The sequence below is a fragment of the Oreochromis niloticus genome, linkage group LG14 (assembly GCF_001858045.2).
Source record: "Oreochromis niloticus isolate F11D_XX linkage group LG14, O_niloticus_UMD_NMBU, whole genome shotgun sequence".
In the NCBI taxonomy this organism is placed as follows: Eukaryota; Metazoa; Chordata; class Actinopteri; order Cichliformes; family Cichlidae; genus Oreochromis; species Oreochromis niloticus.
In genome coordinates, this window is record NC_031979.2 from 11268623 (window position 1) to 11289919 (window position 21297).

Here is a 21297-nt window from a genome sequence, read left to right on the forward strand (position 1 = left end):
AATGAATTACAGTAGTCCAGTCTAAAAATAAAAAATGCACTAATTTTAAGCATCACTCTCAAACAGGATGTTTCTAATTTCAGAGATTTTACAGAACTAAATGAAAACAGACCTAAATATTTCGCTGACATGTCAATTAAAAAAGATATCCTGATCAAAAACAAGTCCAGGATTTTTCACAGTGATGCTGGAGGTTAAAGTAAAGCCATCATGTATTTGATCAGACACTATTTTTCTAAGTTTTGTAGGGTCAAGTACAATAACCTCAGTTTAGTCTGAATTTAGAAGCTGGAAATTAAGAGTTCATCCAGGCCTTGACATCTTTAAGACATGACTGTAGTTTAACCAACTGATTTGTGTAACTGGGCTTCATGGAGGCATTGTTAATAAAGCACATAGAAATTTAAAGATTTTTAAAGAGGATCTGGTAAACATACATAACAGTACATTAAACTTACTGTAAAAACTATATTTTAAAGATTTATAGTACCTTCTTACCTACTTTTGTTTCTATCAATCACATTGACAGAGGATGGCGACCTATAGTCCAGCCTGAAAACCGGGGTTAAGTCTGTCTTTACTTAAACCCAGTGATCAGTCTGAATGAGTCCTGACAGTATCTTGCACGGATTCCTTTCTGCTGCTGACTGATTTGCCTCCAAAGGTCAGACAGGCTTTGTTTTCTTCTCTAAACAAACACTATGACAGTGTGCAATGTACAGACAAGTCTGTCATTCTTTACAAAAGCAGGCACTGAGGACAAAAATTACTTGTTGTCGGCAAGGTTCTGTGTGTGTACCTGTGTGTGTCAAGCTGTTTATTCTCAGTATATTTTACAAGAAAAGTGTCAGATTATTACATAAAAGTGTTTGGACTTGAATTCAAACAATGTCTCCTTGATTTCACACAAACTGCAGACTGAGGTTACTCTGTCATGTCAAATATGTTTGTGATCAGTAATGATATACTATTAGATATTATAATACCCCTAATCCAAGAAATAATGATTAGGAAAAAGTGAAACAGGTTTAAAACTAGACAAACAGCATTAGGTCTGTGTTTTATTAACTGTTTTACAGTTAGTAGTATCATAATTCTGAAAATACTGTTCTAAATTCAACACACTGAAACTCACAATTCAAAACAGAAGTGTGTTGTTTGTGTTAAACTGTTTTACCCAGTGTCCTCTGCAGGTCTGAGACTGAAGTGCAGCTGGTTCTCAGAGGGATGACCTGCCAGGCTGTACTTCAGCGTCACCCAGCCCTCTGCTGCCTCTGAGCTCTGACACAGAATTACAGTGATAGAAGTCACATTAATTACTGTCATCAAATACCTAAACAACAACATGAGGCTGCTGCTCCTACCTGTCCAGTGAGCTGGGCATAAATCAGTGACCTCTGACCCTGGAAAAGTGCTGTGATTGGTGGAGAGAGGACAGTGACAGACACTTCCTTTGGTAAATCCCATGTGACTGAGATGTCGACCACAGCTGGCTGCAGAGCAAATCGCAGCGACTGCATCACCTGAAAAATAATGAAAAACTCTTCAAATATGACACTCAAGTCCAGCCAGAAATTAGTTGCCATCTGCCCTCACATAATTCCCCTGCCTGTCTCATTCAGCTATGTATTTTTGCACTTGTTCAATAAAGTCACTAAACTGATCGCTGTCTGTTTTGGTTTCTGCACTTGGGTCCATCTTTTCTGTCGGCCTCTGGGTGTTGTGTTAGTAGGAACTGACCAGGAAATTGGACTCAGTGGATCCAATTCACACAGCAATTGCAAAACAGGGTGCCAGATTAGATGAATACCAGCAGATGTTGCAGTTCCTAGGTGGTCAATGTAAACCTATCGAAGACAAACACAAAAAGATACTCGCCTCTATTCTTGAGCTTAAATCAGATCTCATGTCCGACACGGCACCCATTTCTGCATCCTCAAAGCCATCGCCGGTGTTTGCTAAGGCCACTCCGCCTGTCACACCCCCATCGCTTTCAATGATACCAGTTTTTAGAGCTGCAGTATCCCCTGCCCCCGACCAGTTCGCTGGTGAATTGGGTCGGTGTAGGGGATTCCTTTTGCAATGCTCATTAGTTCTCAACCGCTCTCAGCGTTACTTCCCTGATGATGCTTATAAGCGCTCGTATTTTGTGGGGATGCTGGGGGGACAGCCAAGAGATTGAATACCCGTCAGGCTCGCTGGTCACTATTTTACTAACGTTTTAACTTCTCTATTGCCTACCATTTAGGGTCCAAAAATGTCAAACCTGACGGCTTCCCCCACCAGTTTGCCAAGGACATCAGTACCCCTGTGCCTGCCAACATTCGTCCCTGCTTTGTGTATGGTAGGCGTTGTGACCTGTGGGATGGAGGACACAATCCAGCAGGCCCTCCAGGAGGTACTGGCCCACCTGGTCGACAGTTTGTACCTGCCTCTGCACGTACCACAGTGCTCCACTGATGATGATGATGATGAAGCCATTTATTTGCCACTTGCAGATGCCTGCAGCAAGATTGAAACTCTTCCAACCGTACATACAATATACAAACATCACCAGGTCGGAACATGTAGTGTAAAGAAAAAACAATGAAATCTACAACACAATAGGGGAATGGAGGAGAGAAAAAGAGAATTCTACTCAGACTGAGCTCCTAGTAGGAGATCAGTATGAGAACAGAAAACAAAAAAAACCAACAACTCCTCAGCACAAAAAGCACCTGAATCTTCACACCATAACACCATGAAAACACATCAAAAGCAACAGGTGTGGGTATGGGGTGAGAGTTTTCTTTTGTGGACAGCAGCATCCAGTCCTGCAGCAATCTACGTTGGGCTGGTCCAGTTGACCTGTCGTCTGCATCGGGTGGGGGCAAACATCGGAGGCGTTTGGGATGGGTGAGTACGTATCTGTGTCAGTGCATGTGTGTGTGTGCATGTGTATCATACCATATCATATCATATCATATCATATCAAATTTATTTGTATAGCACATTTAAAGACCAAAGTACACCAAAGTGCTTTCCAGTAAAACCATGATACAGATAAAATCACAATATAAAATATAAATTACAGATATAAAATAATTACATAATGTAAATGCAGAACCAGATGAAAATCACCCTAATTTGGGTGCGGCAATAGCTTCAGCCAAGACCTAGGTTGCACTAAGAGCAGTTGACCCGATGATCTTAGTGCTCTCTTAAAGCTATACAGACAGAGGAGATCAGCTAAGTAATCAGGTGCCATCTTATTTAAGATTTTATAAGTAAACAATATGATTCTTAAAATCGATTCGATATTTGATAGGAAGCCAATGTAAGTTGGCTAGAACAGGGGTGATGGAATCATACCTTCTAGTGCCGGTTAAGAGACGTGCTGCAGCATTTTGGACCAACTGCAATCGTTGAAGGAGCGAAGATTGGCGGCCCAAGTAAAGAGAGTTACAATAATCTAGTCTTGAAGTAATGAATGCATGAATAAGTTTCTCTAGATCTTTGCGTGGTATATAAGGTTTAGCCTAAGAAATTAGTCATAGTTGATGGAAGCTACTTTTTACCACAGTAGACACCTGTTTATCCAGTTTGAAGGAATTATCCATAAAAACTCCAAGATTCCTAACAGCATCAGTGAGGTGAATAGCAACAGGCCCAAGAGTACCAGTTAGTTGTCCCAGAGGTATATTTCTATCAAAAACAATAATTTCCGTCTTCTTTTCATTTAGGGTAAGAGAGTTACATAATAACCAGTCTTTGACATCCCTCAAACAATCAAACAGAGGATGTAGTGAAAATGAAACATCCCCAGTCAAGTGGAAGTAGATTTGAATATCATCAGCATAACTCCAATTTTAGCCAAATTACATTGGCTCCCTGTTAAACATCGCATAGATTTTAAAATTCTTTTGTTCACTTTTAAAATTCTGAATAATTTAGCGCCCAGCTATCTTTCTGAACTACTCCACTTATACAATCCCAACAGAGCACTTAGATCGTCCAATCACATGCTCCTAGCACAACCTAGGTCTCGAATGAAGTTGAGAGGTGACTGGGCCTTTGCAACCGTGGCACCTAGACTCTGGAATAACCTCCCTGTTCATATTCGTACTGCCGAGTCTATCCAGTCTTTTAAATCACGTCTTAAAACTTATCTTTTTACTTTGGCTTTTGATTCTAACTAGTTGGCTGTTCTAACTTGTTGTGTTGTTACCTATTGTTTGTTGTCCTGTTTTATTGTTTGTTTTAATTGTCTCATGCTTTTACTGACTTTGAAGCACTATGGTCAACATTGTTGTTTTAATATGTGCTATATAAATAAATTTTGATTTGATTTGATTTGATCAGCATAGCAATGAAAAGAGACATTATGTTTTTCAAAAATGGAGCCCATGGAGCAACATGTACAGGGAGAACAACACAGGACCCAGCACCGAGCCCTGAAGCACACCACAGCGAAAAGGGGCAGAAGAAGAGGTATGTTTTCCCATCATGACAGAGAACGACCTCTCAGAAAAATATGATTTAAACCATGTAAGAACATTTCCTTTAAGGCCAACTACATGTTCTAACCTTGGCAAAAGAATCTCATGGTCAACCGTATCGAAGGCTGAAGTCACATCTAATAGAATTAAGACCGCAGAGCGCCCAGAATCAGTGATTAGAAGGAGGTCATTGAAAACTCTTAGTAGGGCAGTTTCGGTACTGTGACGCAGTTTAAATCCGGACTGGAATTTATCACTGATACCGTTTATCTCTAAATGGGTCTGTAGTTGCTGAAGCACTATTTTCTCTAAACTTTTTGACATAAAAGGAAGTTTAGAAATTGGCCTGTAATTTGCGAGAACATTATGATCAAGGCTGCTTTTCTTAATAACAGGTTGCACGACTGCATGTTTAAAGACAGTCGGAACACAGCCAGATAACAGTGATGAGTTCATTAAAAGTAAGATACATGACCCAATTGTATTCAAAGCATCCTTAATGATACGAGAGGGAATAATGTCATGCAAAGACATTCTCAGGTTATTAATTATTTCCTTTAAAGTCGAGAATGACACAGGTTCAAACTGTTGAAAAGCCGTTGAACATTTGGAAACTGGGGCTTGATTTACTGCCCCAGGGGCCCTTAACACTGAGATTTTATCTATAAAATGATTAGGAAATTTTTTGCAGAGAGCCGGGGAGGCCTCTCTCGAAACATCAGAGCAAGGATTAACCACTGAGTTAAACATTTTAAACAGAAATCGAGGATTGTGACTATTAGTAGCAATGATGTTTGACAAAACAGAAGCTTTTGCCATTTTGACGGCCATCTGAAATTTAGATCAGCTCGTATGCAGAATGTCAAGGGACACCTGGAGTTTATCTTTTTTCCATCTCCTCTCTGCTCGACGACATTCACGTCTAAGAGCCAGGATGGATTCATTTAGCCAGGGTTGGCGAGAGGTTTTATAGCGTTTAGGCTTTACTGGAGCCACAGTGTCCAAAACAGAGGAGCATGTAGAAATGAAAGAGTTGACAAGGTCATCAACCGAGAGAGCTGCATTACTAATGACATCATAACAGGCAGAGTTAACAAAGACCGCAGAGAAATTGGCAACAACGTCAGGATTAATCATACGCACAAGGCACAGTGGACCCTCTGAATTCAGTTCCATATTGCATAACTCAATATCAAACATAACCGGGAAATGGTCCGAAATCCCAGCATCGTTAATGTCCGTGATGGAAATTTCCAGTCCATATGACAAAACCAAATCAAGCGTATGGCCTTTAATGTGGATTGGTTTTCTTACCCATTGAGTAAGATTAAAAGAGTCAATAAGGGCAAGGAAGTCCTTAGCCAATAGGTCCGCCTCACAACATATATGAATGTTAAAATCACCAGAAATAAGAACACCATCATAATTTAAAAAGAGAATTCCTAAAAGATCAGCAAATTTACAGATAAAATCCTTGTTGTGCTTCGGAGTCCGATACACCACTGCACAGAGAGTCCGGGGGGAACCGGTCAGCTCCAGTAGTTGTACTTCGAAGCTGGAATACAAGGCAGGAGGCAATTGCCGCATTCGGAGTTTACTTCGATCTGATTGACTGTTTAACCAACATTAAACAATGGTTGAACAATAATTGCTTACAGCTAAACCCGGCCAAAACAAACTATGATTACTGCACCAGACAGTGCAATACCTGATATTAAACGGCGACTGGGTGACTTAGGTCTCTACGGTGTTTGGACTCGGTGGAGACCTTCAAAAAGCAGCTAAAGACATTTTTATTTCCCAAAGGTTTTAATTAGACCAGGGTTTTTATGATGTATTCATGACTGTATTGTGTTTTTACCTTGTAAAGCACTTTGTGACACATGTCTGTGAAAGGTGCTATATAAATAAACTTTACTTACTTATTTACTTCTAAAAGCCGAGGCTAGCCCTCCACCCATGCCCACGGTCCTAGGGAGAGTCAAAGAACACAGTATGTGTATGTGTATCCTGTGTTCAACTGAGATAGTGTCCCTTCACCCAGTTAAGCGAAAGTCAACAGTCCACAGCTTACACAGGTGGCTTTGGCAGGATATGGGTGCAGAGAGCCATAACAATCTCATTATTGAGGAGAAGAATTTGTTATTTTCAACAAGTTGGCCCTGAGGGGCCCTCTAGCGATGTGGGTAGCCAGATAAGAGAAATGATTTTTCGGTTTAGTACAAACGAGCTGCTTAAATATCCATCACTGGTCACCAGGTCTGTCAATTTCCTGTTGAAGAGCCATGAGCTTCCCCAAGATCTTATCCACGTTGCGTTCAAAAAGAACAGTCTGAGTACTCGCAGTCTGTCTCATCGCTTCAATCATAGCGGCTAGCCTTGTGGGGTTTCTTCAGTCTTTGATAAGCCAGGGCTGAGCCAGCTCCAATCAGCAAGAACCCTGTTATCATGGTTCCGAATAGGTATAAATCTTCTATGTCCTCAATCCACAGTCCTGCCAGTACACGACGCGCCACTGCTCCCACCCATCCATCGTGTATCCGGCAGGAAACGTCCCTCCAGGACAATCGGGGTCTCCTGAACCAGGGCTTCTCATTGAGAAAAGGGTCAGTTTAATTCACAGGTGTGGAGGTCATTCTGTTCAGCATTAGGAGGCTGGGTCAGTCTATTATATCCGGGTCAGGATATCATATCCAGACCAACAGTCAAACAGAGAAGATGAATCCAGAGCTCGAGGCTACACTTCCCTGTCTCACTTCCAACAACCCGTCAACCTGGTCATCATATCTTGTCTGAGTGGTGTATGCACACTGATCTCACACTTCATCCGCTAATGGTTTTTCTCCCATTGAGATCTCCTTAGGATAACAACCACTTTGTTCCCAGAAACATAGAGAGAGAGTACAGTAGCGGTGATGTCAACATGTCTGGACACGGGCCAGAGAGACATTACACTGGAAGGATGAGCGCCAGTGCAGTTATGCAGACCGCCACAGAACACCTGCTCCAAGGTAGCTACCTGAGCAAAAGGTGTCGCTTGTTGCAAAAGACGTTCCCCTAAAGTCACTGTTATACAAACTCTCCTCCAGGTACATTCGCCCATACAAGGTTGACTCCATCATCAGCCCCACGGCAGTAAAACTGAAATTACCATCCTCCCTACGCATCCACCCAAGCTTTCACACGTCTCAAATTAAACCTGTGCATTCCAGCTCTCTCTGCCCTCCGTCCGAATCCCTTGCCACCCACCATGCTCGTCGATGGTTATCTGGCCTACACAATTTGGAGGATCTTGGATGTGCACCAGTGCGGTCGTGGTGGTCAGTTTTAGGTAGACTGGGAAGGGTACCGCACCTCCGGCCCTTGTGTCAATGGGGAGACGGCATACAGAACCTCTTAATGAATTTAGGAGAGATAATGTCCATTGGGCAGGAAAAACTGTGCGTTTGTGAAACAATGTCAATGAGATCTGTCGAGAAAATTTGTTTAAACTCAGAGAACAGAAACAATCAAGGGACTTGGGCCAGTTGAAGACGTACAGACTTTTTAAGCTGTCACTGGAATACATGGCAGGGAAAACAGATTGAGCAAGATTAAGGAATCTGCTGATGGTGTCAAACAAAAACCTTGGATTGAATGTATTACAATTAACCAAAACAGCAAATAAGATGTAGTATTTTTTATGAGTTGGTTAAATATGGTTAGTAAGACTTCATATCGTGTCATTATCCTCCTTCATAATTGTGTTTAATGTCTTACTTTTGGTTGCATCCTGTCAGTCCCCGTGATGAACTGAGCGTGACCTCCTCCTTCCTTGGCCATCCCATTGATGAGAGCAGAGCTGGCCCCTTCCCCAATCCCAAAAGAGAAACACCTGCAATACAACAGTTTTCACAGAGGACATGTTGGACATTCTGGGAATTATGTAGATGTACTTGTGTGTTTGTGGTTTCACCTGTGAGAACCTGAATTCTTCTTCACCAGATCGATCACTTCTTTGGTGTTCCCCACCTCTCCATCAGTAAAGACAAACAGCTAGAGAGGAGAGTTGGCACATAAGGACATAACATCAGACTCACAAACACACAGCTTGTTCTGAGAGCTGAGTTAGGTTTCAGAAATAGTAACTGGGCTGTTTCTTATTAGTGCTTTTCTACTCTGCTTGAGCACTCAAATCTCTTTATACAACATGTCTCATTCACCTATTCAAATAAAATGGGTGAATACAGGCCCTTTTTTCTATGCGTTTCTATAAAGCATTTACACACACATACTCACTCTACATCATGCACATTGGGGATCAAGAAGACATTGCCATGCAGCCAGGAATCGAACCACAAATGTTCTTATGAGCAGATTATCTGCTGCACAACCTGAACCATAACCACCCTAGGAAAGTGTCCCACTGTATGTGTTACCTGTCTGGGCTGATTTTGAATGCAGGGCTGGCTGTAAATATGTTTGAGGGGCTGCAGGATCTCTGTTCCACCAAGATCAGCCTCCATCTGCTCAACTTTCTTCAGAGCCTCCTCCATGGTCTGCTGGCTGTACTCCACACTCTTACTGCCATCACAGAAACACATGCAACAAAACAGCCATTCAGATATTTTAACAAAGACAGCGGGGACTTTCCTTGTTCTGACAGATATTAGGGAGAGACTCACGGGAAGATGTGTTCATATCTGGACCCGAAACTGTAAATGTTGAAATAGCAGCCCATTGGTAAACTCTTCAACAGGAGCAGCAGAGTATCCTTCAGGGAAGAAGGAAAAGATGGTGAGGCCACTGTGTGAGAGGGACACTGTGATAGAATTATGACTTTAAGAACAAATGAAGATACCTTGGCACTGCGGATGCGAGTATTGCTCATACTTCCAGATCGATCCAATAAGAACACAAACTCTCCACATGAAACCATTGAAGACATCACAGACTGGGGGAACTCAGGGTACAGACTCACCATCACCACTGGATCACCCATCAGAGAGCCTGAAAAATTCAGAGACAGAAAAAACTTAAAACAACATCGACTTTCAGTGTTTATTCAAACATATTGAACTCCAGAACTTTTTCTTTGCAAACTAATGACTTCACTCATTTTCACTCACCCGGCTCAGCAGAGGCCTGTCCTGCCTCCACCACAGCAGTGGGCTGGTGGGCGTCTTTGTAATAAATCAGCAGTTCAACATCTCTGTCAAACTTGTGTCCTGCAGCCAGCTTGACCTGCACACCACAAACACATTCATATTTATTCCTCAGTAATAAGTAACAACCACACACAGCAGACACATCAGCACTCTACCTACCGTGGCCTGGGTTTGATCAGTGTTGAGGTACTGCAGAGGGTCCAGGGAACAGTTGGACTCTACTTTAGAGATCGGACGAGGAGAGGAGATTCGGGCAGAAAAAGACAGACTGTAGGGCACCAGAGAGGCTGGAACAGAAGTCACCTGGACACCTGCACCTTTACTACCTGTACACAACATCAGGTTAGAAATGCTGTAAACAATAAGGCTGCTCACAAGAAAAAACTAATTTCAGTGAAATTAGGTTAAAAAAAAAATATATATATATATATATAAGTATTTTAAGAGCAAAGATTCTGTAGAGATCCGACAGTATTTTACATCTGTTCTATAAAATAACAATAAAGACACTTTGTTTCACTTAATATCCGCATGTCTTTCTTAATCTGTGGACAGTAGAATTATATTAGTTTAAAGTTCAGAGCTGTTCAGGAATAAATAGATCATCAGAGTACAAGTGATAGAGAACCATACATCTGTGTGAGCAGCTTTACAACTTAACAATCCAGCTGTGCTCTTTATGTTGTGCAAATGTTCCACATACTTGATTAATTTTAATAGACAGCACCGCAAACTGGGACATACACAATCTTATTTTTTAACAGTTGTGACAAAATGAGAAAATCCCCATAACAATTTTACATACCGGTATTTACATTTCACTTACAGAATATCAAGCTGACAAAAAATCTGAACAGTTACCGTCTGTAGTTACTCAACACATCTGCCTCTGGTTTCTTACAAAGTTTATCATATGACACAAATATACGTATCACTTTTTCTTCCAGACAATGAAGTTGGATCTTGACTTCATTTTCTGCCATATATTATGTTCTGTCAGTGTTTTGAATGTTTGTTAAAGACCTAATATGGTTTCACTGTTTCTGGTCCAAGTATTGTGAAGTTGTCCTACCCTGAGGTTGGTATCGAGGGTTGAGCACAGCAGGCAGACAGAACCTCAGACCATCATCAGCCTGCACAGCCAGCTCAGTGACGTACTCCAACCTGATGGAGGCGCTCTCTCCTGGAGGCAGACTGCCCACACTCAGAGAGAATATATCTGGACTCTCATCACTCTCCTCCAATAGGAAGGCCTGCTGACCGGAGCTCAGAGCATCATCATACTCCTCACGAGCCTGAAGCACAGGTGACACATGTCAGTGACATTCACTGTGTTTATTTTGAATCTCACTTATAATCAGGTTATATTTACTGTCCAGCTCACCTTCTGTTTCTCCTTCACCTCAGCTACAATCTGTGTCTGTCCAATCTGAGCACTGAAATGACAGACAGCAGCATCTCCAGGCAGAGGGAAGACAAAAACAGCCTCTAATGGTTTGTCCTCCTTGTTCTCGTAGTTCAGAGTGGAGACCACTGTAGCCACATGGTCCCTCACCTCCAGCTCCACCTCAATGCTTTTCAGAGGAACTGAAGGACAAACAAAATTAGAATAACTACATAAACCATACAGATGTTTTGCAAATGGTTGATTCACAGATTGTGTCTTGTGTTACATTTCAGCCACACAAAAGTCAACCATTAACAAGCTGGTACTTAAACCTGACTGTTCAATAGTATCACAATGTTTATCTATTTTTATTGAATTATTTAATTTTTGTTTGTTTTTTTATCCATCAATTTTCTTCTTTGCTTTTCTACTACAAGGATATACTCTGCATGACTCATAGCCATATGCAGCAGCAGCCCACTGCACTGGATGCATATGGTCAACTTCACGGAGTGAGCTTGGTGCCATGCGTATCTCTTCACCAGTCTGTGTGGGAGACCCAGACGTTTTTATTATTTATACTTTGGCCAGTAGAAGATGAAAATCACCATGAACCTCAATGCAATTCTCATGTTGATAGTTGAGTACAGCCTCAGTCAGGGTGAAACAATTATATATTATTATTTGTTACTACAACTGATTAAAGTCTTTACATTTGAATGTTACATGAATGAAAAGAGTCTGCAGAGAAAACTTTATTTCCTGTCAGTACCTGGTTCCCTCTGGAGAGTTAGCAGACCATAGCTGTTCACCATCGTACCTGTGAAACAAAAACATAGTGATATTAATATTCAAAACAAGAAATATTTCTCGTCTATGCAGCGTGGAACAATGCTCTACTTTGTATATAGTATATATATATATATATACACACATTTCTGCATTTAAGGCAATGTTTCCTTAAAACAAAAACTTAATATGACATTTAAAGGGTTGTTTTTGTTGTTTTTAGTTTTTTAACAAATGAAACAAAAACATTGCAATTTCTAAAGTGGAAACCAATGAGCAGTTCGCTTTGAAAGCCATGTATTGTCTTTCTTTTGAATATTTATTATTGCTCATTAATAAGACAAAAGTATTTCTTCTCCGAACACTCCATGGAACAACTGATAGATTAATGATCTATAACTGCAGTCCTAGTTGAATTTGAGCATAACTGTCCTTTAACTTCTCAGGATTGAAGTTCAGTGAATCATGAATGAAGAAACACATCACCAGCAAAAGTGAAAAGAAATATAAATAAAAAGCTGATTGTGGTCATAAATATTTTGTACTTGTAAAAAGTTAAAGGACCTAGCTTGTATGAGCCTCATGGGATATTTATACAAAGATCCTCCAGCTTCAAACTGTATTACCCTTCAAGGACATGCAGTTCAAAAAAGCGCCCCTCCGACAGCCAAACCCATCTGTTCTCTGATTGGATAGTTAAATTTGTGATTGACATGACATTGACCAATCAGCTGAAAGGAAAAAAAAACAGGTTCAAACTTGTAACTTTAAACTGAGTTTCACACGTATTTTTTGGCTATGTCCACACACAAATCTTTTTTACGCACACGCAAATTCTTTTTACACATACAAAACTGATTTACAAGTACAAAATATTTATGACCACAATTTGAGCCCATAATCCTGCTCCTGACCAACGCAGTAGAGTGCGTTATATAGAATGCATGCTTAATGTAGCTGTATTCTTAAGAAAAAAAATATCCTTGACCCGTTAAATCGTCTAAACGTCACGTTAATGACTCGACACGCGTCTTACTAAGATTGCGTCATCGCGTCTACAAAGATTCGCATTAATGTGAGGAATCTGCGACTAGAAAAATCAGGATTATGTTTACACGGAGTGAAATGTTGGAAAACGCCACCAGTTGAGATGAGTGACTGTGCACCTGGGCAATAATAACTTTTAGAACCCAAGGCAGTAGTTCTTTTTCACAAAACACAAAACTATTTGAAATTGTTTTGAAACAGTTTTGAAACTTTGTGTTTTTGACTGTGACCCGAAAGCATTTTTTAAAAGGCAATAATGAAAACTGAAATAGAAACCAATGATGAAACATTAGGAATGAACTGACAGGACAAACTCATAAAGAATGGGATGGTTAAAATCCACCTGTGAAATATAAAAATATTGCACTCAAGACACCAAATGAAGAATCGTGCGCCATAGTAGAGTTGGATGTCTGGAGACCACTTTTCCGTGGTCGTGGTATTGGTCTTGTCTTGGTCTCTGATCCCTCGGTCTTGTCTTGTTCTCGCTGGGCGTTTCTCAATATGCATACTTGTGCGTACTTGCGTTCTCGTGTACTCGTGATGCGTCATCAGTCGGAGACCAAGTACTGTTCCAATTCGAAGTACGCATCAAGCCGAGAACGCGAAAAAGTCCCGGATGTGTTCTCTCTCCGCCCGTTTTATTGAGCATGCATCGGTGTGGACTTGGTACAGCTAATAATCCCAGAATGCATTTCGTCCAAAACTCAACAGCGGACTCCCGGCACATCGTTTTCAACCCCCCCGCTCGCGGTCGTCTCACTACTGAGGTTAAAGAAACCCCAGCAGCTGTCTATAGTATTGAGTGTCCACTAAAATAAAAATAGAAGCGTTCTAACATCTCACCTGCTTGTTTTTATTAAGGTATGTACACGTATGTACATGTACACTATTTTTATTATTAGAGGTTTCACTACTGAGGTTAACAATGATATATAAGTCACTTAGATCACTTCTAAATGTTAATGTTTGGTTTATTTCAGTGTTTTATTTGTTCCTGAGTAAACCGGTTTGGCTGTGATTAAAGTTAAGCTTCATAACATGTTACTCACAGTTAAATTAAGAGGGGGCAGCAGTAGAAACTCCGGACCTGTGACATCATCACGTACGCTGGTACAAATCACGAGTCCGTGGAAAACCCGGACATTTTTATCAATCTGGAAAATCCCCCCGGACGCCCCGGACAGAACGTGAAGAGTGGACATGTCAGGGGAAAAGAGGACAGTTGGTCACCCTAGTATAAAGTCCACACTTTTTCCATCAATCCTGCTCACATCTCCAATAGTTTTACACGTTGTCATTTACGTGGCTTCACTCCACATCAGCCACGCCGCTTTGCTAGCTAAAAAACCGGTGTCGGCACATAAGGACGCTGTCATAGCCTGTCAATGACGTTGAATAGCTGCGTATATACGAATGTGAATCGCATCATTGGCTGGAGCAGCCAGTCACCGGTCACTTACTGACTCACACTGCAAAACAGAATGAATTGTTAACGTATTTATTTTAATTTCAATTCAGGTTAGATTTTTTTTGTGTGCAACGCAGATTTTCTGTGCGCAGAGACCGTGCCAGCAGTGCGCGATTGCGCACATGCGCAGCCTAGAGGGAACATTGGCCATGCGGAAGCCTTCATAGTCAGAAGCTCCTATACTTCTCCTTTTCATACTGTATATCTTGAGACCATAAAGCCAGTTTAGAGTCAGAATGGTGGCCCACACTTCACTGTTAGCCTTATTCAACAAATCAAACACAATCAAATAAAACAGAACACATAAAGATCGTTATCTCATTTTCTACATCTGTGCAAACACAATTAACTTAAAATATAGTCTGAGTATTTTTTGGTGTCTGATAAATACATATCTACATGACACTATGTAACCCTTGTTTCAAACAACATATTGAACATACATAGATGACCGACTTGTGGTCCAACAATAATTTATTGTAAGAAGCAGCAAAACATATTTCTTCACAAATCATATTACTTATTGCCATCCAAAGAAAAACAAAAATTATCATTACAGTTAATTTACATGTTTTATAAAAGAAAACTTTTTTTTTGTAATAAAATGTTTGTCTTTTATCCCAAGTAGGCTTCCTAAAAACTTATTTACCATCTTTTGAATACAGTATAAGTTTTTAATAAGTTAAAGTAAACATTATTTGTGTTGTATTTAGACAACAAAAATCATTCAGTCATTCAGTATAAAATAAATGCCACCCCAGAGATGTAATCTCTGCAGCATATACTGGGTTTGCCTTGAGCTTCCTTTACTGGGATGATATGCAAGACATACCCCCTCTAGTATGGAGGGTCAGGAGTGACAAAATGAATAAAATAAATGTGCAATTAAATCATTAATTAAATGTTTAATTAATTAATTAGTTAAATAAAAATATCAATTAATAATTAAATATCCATTCATTTCATTTTAAGGCATTTCAAAAAAATATTTATTCATTTATTTCAAATTTTATTTAATATTCACACATTTAATTAACCTTTTAATGATGTTTTTTTTTTATTTTAATTAGAAATTTTATTTTATTTTTTTCATTTTGGCAGTCCTGACCCTGCGGCCGTGTTCATTAATTAATTTTAGCTGTCAGCCTCACGCATCAAAGTCGGGGCGGGGTTAATGCTGATCAAGTCAAAACCATTGGTCTGTTCATTGGTCTGGGACTTTGGTCTGGTGGCCATTGTTTTAGTGGGCGTTTCTCAGCACCAAAAACTGACAACTAACTAAACTATACCTTGTTTGTGTGTCACTTTTAATATTTTTAATTAATATATTTAAATTTTTTTTTGCTGTGGTTTAATCTCCAAGTATCTGGTCCGTTTGTCAAGATAGTAAAATAAAGTAAAATTTTTATTAATATAGCACCTTTCAAGATAAAAATTACAAAGTGCTTCACAGAAGATAAAACATAAAAATAAAAATCAACCAAAAGCAAGTTTAAAAAGATGAGTTTTTGGTTTTCAGCTTTGTGTGTTGGACAACAAGCAAGCCTGATCACATGACATCAGGGACCTGCTGGGAATGTATGGATGTAAAAGTTCACTGATATATGTTGGTGCTTGTCCATGCAGAGCCCTGAAAGTCAAGGTCAAAACCTTAAAGTGGATTCTGAATTTAATAGAGAGCCAGTGCAGCTGAATCAGCAGGGGTGTGACATGGGAGTACTTGGAGGACTTGGTCAGAAGCTTTGCAGCAGCGTTCTGAACAACTTGCAGATGCTCCAAAGAGGCTTTACATAGTAAAAAAAGAATTACAATAATCCAGACGAGATGAAACAAATGCATGAATGACAATTTCTAATTGGGAAGGCGATACAAAGGGACTCAGCTTAGCAATGTTTCTCAAGTGATAAAAACAGGAGCGGACCAGAGATTTAACATCCAAAGTCAGGGCTGAGTCAAAAGTTACACCAAGGTTCCTGATAGAAGGTTTGGCAAAAGCAGCAAGTGGAGTCTATTTGCCAAAGTGCTTTGATGATTTTGGTGCTGTTTCCCCAGCCCAGGCAGAGTTGTTAGACACATTCAACACATACAGACTTCAGGATGTTCGACTAATATTTTCATTGTGAATATTAATCATGAGGGTAAACAGGCAAGTCCAGCTGCTGCCTCGGAGCCTTGTATACTATGGAGTGAGGTCAGCATACCCAGGATATCTCTCCATTATCTGGAATCACTGACCCTAACAGTGAGACCAGGATAAACGGTCACTTAAAGCTGGTTATCCCCTCTTTAAGTTAATCCAGGTTTTCCCAGCGGGGTTACATGAAAGTGTTACCAGCATTACCAGCATTGAACTAACCACAACGGTCATTTATGAATCTAATTCATGGTGTTCGGTGTTCTTCCACAGAAAAAGATCATTATTAGTGCCAACTATTCCAGAGACATGAAAATATATAATATAAAGACCATAAAAATATACCAGTCAAATGCAACACTGTTGTAAAAGAGATGAACCCTTCAGTTTGTTGCAGGTCAAAATGCAACAAATGTGATTTGTTGAACAGTATACTTGGTGTGTGTTCTGCAGCAGTTCTCAGCAGCAGATTAGAATCAAACACAACAATATTTATACATTTAATAGATCAAGCATATTCCCATGACAATGGAACGCGCTGTTTGCCCTTCATTTACTGATTTTAGTAAAGGAGGCTTCACACGCTGCCCATATAAAACATATTCCCCCTTCATATCAACACTTGAAACATGCTGTAAATAAAAGACTCAGTAAAAATGTGGCGCTTCCTGCTCATTTTAAATGGAAATGATTAAACCCGCTCCAACAGTTTGAGTTTTTATTCTCTCAGCTGCAGACTCACTGCTGTTTAAAGGTGTCAGAGTGAATATTAGATATAAAAACAAACATCAAACATTGGCTCAGTCTACGTACACATTTAATATAAGGCCGCAGATATTACAGAGTCTGTGTCTCTGTTTTAAGATCTTATAAATGAAAATTGTTTCCAGCCAACATGAAATGGTAAATAAAGTTTTGTGTATGACTTTATTACTGATGCTCATCAGGGAAACACCCAGGCAATGAGTGATTAAATATTATCATGCACTACTTTTGTTCAGAACCAGTTTTCTGCAGTCAGTCTTCCCAAAAGAGTAACCCCCCGGCAGTTCACAGACTTTTATATGAGAATCTGCATCTAACCAGTCAAAACTGGTGGGGAGAAGCTGCTTGTTTGACCCTGACCTAAGAGGTGGCCATGATGGATATCAAGTGCTGGTTATCGCCTTTGAAGCTGCCCCCGCACATTATGTCTGCAGGTTTCTAAGTAATTAATCAATCAGTAAGACACTAAAGCTTCTATTAATCCCAAATAAAAATCAAACCCAACTTAGGGAGTAGGCCACAGCTGCACCTTATAACCAACCTCTGATTAGAGAGCTAGGGGAAAGTTGAATGTTCATGCTGCGTTCACAGACACCATGCAGGAACAGAACATCTACAAAATCTAACCCACTACACATGCACTGGTAACATCATCCCCTAACTTCAATATTATAACTTCCCACTGTCCATGTATCCTTAATGTATCAACAAATAATTTTTAGTCATGGGGGAAAAAAATTACACTCATGTCAGAAAGGCTCATGTAGGAGGTAGTAGAGCATGTTTTTGATTTGATAGATTTTTACACCTGGCGACCTTCCTGACATAACCCCAAAGACAATTTGTGCCTCCAGCTAGAAATGAACTAGCCTTCAGCTCGCCAAGTGCATGTGTAAACCACTACATTATGGAGCTGTCAGTTATAAAATTTCAATTCATTTCAATCCATTTTCTTCTGCTTTTCTGGGGCACGACCCCAAGCAGAAAATCCCAGAACGTCCTCTCCCGAGCGAGCTCCTACATCTGATTTGGGGTAACACAGAGAGGTTCCCAGGCCAGCTGAGAGATATAGTCTGTCCAGCCTGTGCTGGTTTTACCCTGGGGGCTCTTTCCAGTAAAACATGCCTGGAAGCATGCCTTCCACCTCCCACACCTCCAGTCTCACAAATGGCATTCTCTGCTGGGCCATTCAGACAGTCAGCACTGTCCCCCCACACCCTACCCCTGCCTGTCCACCTCACCAATCTGAGCCACAGCCTGAGTAACCCTCAACAATCAGGCCACTCACAGATGGACTCTATTCAGACCAAGTCTTTTCTTTGCACTACTTCCGAGCACTTTGCAACTATTTTGTTCTCTAGTGAGTGCCTTTCTCTTATTCTTGTACATGTTTCTCCTGTTTGCTATTTATTCCTGCTGTCTATATTTTTTCCGGCACGGTTGGTGTGGAGAACCCACAATTTTGTTGAACATGTACAATGACAGTAAAGAGCTATTCTATTGTATATTTTTTAAATTGTCAGAAGGCTCAATAAATGCTCAGTTTACAAACAATTCGAATTTTTTGGCAACTATTTCATGGCTCAGACTTTAAAGGGTTAAATATTGACAACTAAACAACTGTAAAAGCACTCATGTCAGAAACAAGTTTGTTGAAGAAAACCCGGCAGTGAGTTTCAGTTTTTAAAGTGAAAACAGTCCTCAGAGCTTTGCAGTTGCAGCAGTCAGGCAGAAGATAGTTTTGTGTCACCAGATCTTAAAATATGTGCTGCAAAAACCTTAACTTACCTTTTCTGTGTTCAGATCTGCAGTTCTACTCGGTAAACAAAGCTTGGAGTGATGTATTGCAGCCCTGTCAGAAAGAGAATTCCTCCATGGTTGAAATCTGCAATGACACAGTGGGTGTTGAAGCTAAAAATCTGCTGCCCCCAAAAAAACCCAGACTCACACACAGGGGTGTGGGTCGGCCTGGAACGATCAATTTTTGAGAACAATCCTGAATGGAAATGGATTTCAGATAGGTAGATAGATACAATGTTCCCTCTAAGCTGTGCGCGTGCGCAATCGCGCACTGCTGGCACGGTCTCTGCGCACAGAAAATCTGCGTTGCACACAAAAAAAAATCTAACCTGAATTGAAATTAAAATAAATAGGTTAACAATTCTGTTTTGCAGTGTGAGTCAGTAAGTGACCGGTGACTGGCTGCCCCAGCCAATGATGCGATTCACATTCGTATATACGCAGCTAATCAACGTCGTTGACAGGCTATGACAGCGTCCTTATGTGCCGACACCGTTTTAGCTAGCAAAGCGGCGTGACTGATGTGGAGTGAAGCCACATTAATGGCAACGTGTAAAACTATTGGAGATGTGAGCAGGACAGACAGAACAATTGACGGAAAAAGTGTGGACTTCATACCAGTTTTTAGTGTTTATAGGCCACGTAAAACCAGAGTTATGATTAAAAATATACATGCAATGTTTATTTTTTCAGAATACTATCGTTGTTTATATTTACTGCGGGAAGAAACGGTAAAAACAGCGTTTTATAAGGAAAACGCTCGAAAGCACTCTCCGCCTGTGAGCAAAGACAAAACCAAACAAAACCCCACCCTTTCCTATTGGTGGAAAAATGAACCATGTCGACCAATCAAAAAAAAATTATATGGCAACATGGCATTTAGATGTTTAGGAAGGGGGGAAGTTTTAGGAGTGACGGCAGTGTTCTGAGATGTGAGAGATTTGCGACGTTTAGCGCAAATCTTGTGTAGTTAGTGTGTAGTTAGTGTGTAGTGTAGTCAAACGTTTTGTTGTGTGTGTCAGAACAATGAGGCGACTGCTGAATGTTACAGGTGTTACAGGAGTGATACATCTCCTGTTGTCAGGCCTGCAGGTATCAAGCTGTTGTTCTCCTTTATCTCATAGTGGACAGAAATTATTTTTTGGAGTGGCACAAATAATTTGTGTGGCATCAAATTTGATGCAGAACACCTGATTGTTCTGTAAACAGTTTGAAATGTATATTTAAAAAACCGTCTTGGCTGCATTTTTAGATAAATAGCTGCAAAAAACTTTGTGTTTCCAAAACTCAGGGTTTTCTTTTAACTTTGTTTGCTAAACCTGTTTCCAGTGTTGCACTTTGTCTGTTAAACCTGGTATACAGCTGAACTTAGTTTGATTAGAGTTTTGTGACGCTGGCTTGCCTTAGTTAACCCTTAGCTTTTACTCTTGACTGTTTTTTCTTTATGTATTCATTGGTTGCCCAGTGGTCTGTTGAACAGCCCTGTCGGTTTTCTGTTTAAAGTTTGCAATAAAACCTTTTATTTTGCTCAGTTTTCATGTAGGGGCTTGTGTATGTTACTCCCCTCCTGTTGCCTAGCAGAGGGGGTTGTAACAGGCATTATATGAAGTATCATTAACCCCAATATAGTGTAATGTTTCAGTATTATCATACCAAATGAAGTACTAATCTTAGGAAGATTGTTTTGCTTGTAACTGCTTGTAACAGTCTGTACTCAGATTGCGCCACTTATGGGGCCTCACAGCAAGAAACAGGAAACAGCTGGGGGTGAAGGAGTGTTGCAACCATCAGAGAGGGATAAAATTAAATATCGAAACCAGACAAAGGGCTGCAGCTAACTGTCGCTGATGGATGATAAATATACTCTGCTTATGCATACAGGGCGTGTGTGCAGCCTGTTAAATAGTGAAGTTTGTGTACTTCCTTTTTTGAGATTTACCGGACCGTGCTTTGGGTGGTATTGTGTTTGTCTCTCACATATATGTGCTTAAATAAATAATTGTTGTTGACTGGACCTGCTCTGAGTATTGGTTGTTTGTTCTCAGCCCATCATCAAAGAATCGGGACACATGATACAATCTAGTAAGAGTAGTTAGTTGCCTGGACTCATGAAATTCACAGGATCACGCGTGTTGAAAGATTTTATTATGTTTATGTTTAGAAGTACATTTTGTTTAAGGTTTTCTAGATGTGTTTGCTCTTTTTTACTAGAGAAGTTACATTGTGCAAGCTTTGTGTGCATTCCAGAGCTCTCTGACTTTCACACACACATCCTGGGA

The 21297-nt window shown here is 40.3% G+C and overlaps 1 protein-coding gene across 1 annotated transcript in view; it reads right to left on the reverse strand.

Annotated features, from left to right (window-relative positions):
• Positions 1-13444, reverse strand: part of LOC102076353 (von Willebrand factor A domain-containing protein 5A) — a 58077-nt gene extending 44633 nt beyond the window's left edge. Inside the window, exons 1-13 of the mRNA XM_025897894.1 lie at positions 13192-13444; positions 11785-11832; positions 11010-11212; positions 10698-10920; positions 9785-9951; positions 9587-9701; positions 9319-9467; positions 9143-9231; positions 8897-9041; positions 8434-8513; positions 8238-8352; positions 1365-1523; positions 1178-1281 (exon numbers count right to left, since the gene is read on the reverse strand). Of these exons, the coding sequence (XP_025753679.1) occupies positions 1178-1281; positions 1365-1523; positions 8238-8352; positions 8434-8513; positions 8897-9041; positions 9143-9231; positions 9319-9467; positions 9587-9701; positions 9785-9951; positions 10698-10920; positions 11010-11212; positions 11785-11832; positions 13192-13246 (1652 nt within the window). The 5' untranslated portion in view covers positions 13247-13444. The remainder of the gene's footprint in view (positions 1-1177; positions 1282-1364; positions 1524-8237; positions 8353-8433; positions 8514-8896; positions 9042-9142; positions 9232-9318; positions 9468-9586; positions 9702-9784; positions 9952-10697; positions 10921-11009; positions 11213-11784; positions 11833-13191) is intronic.
• Positions 13445-21297: the final 7853 nt, after the last annotated feature.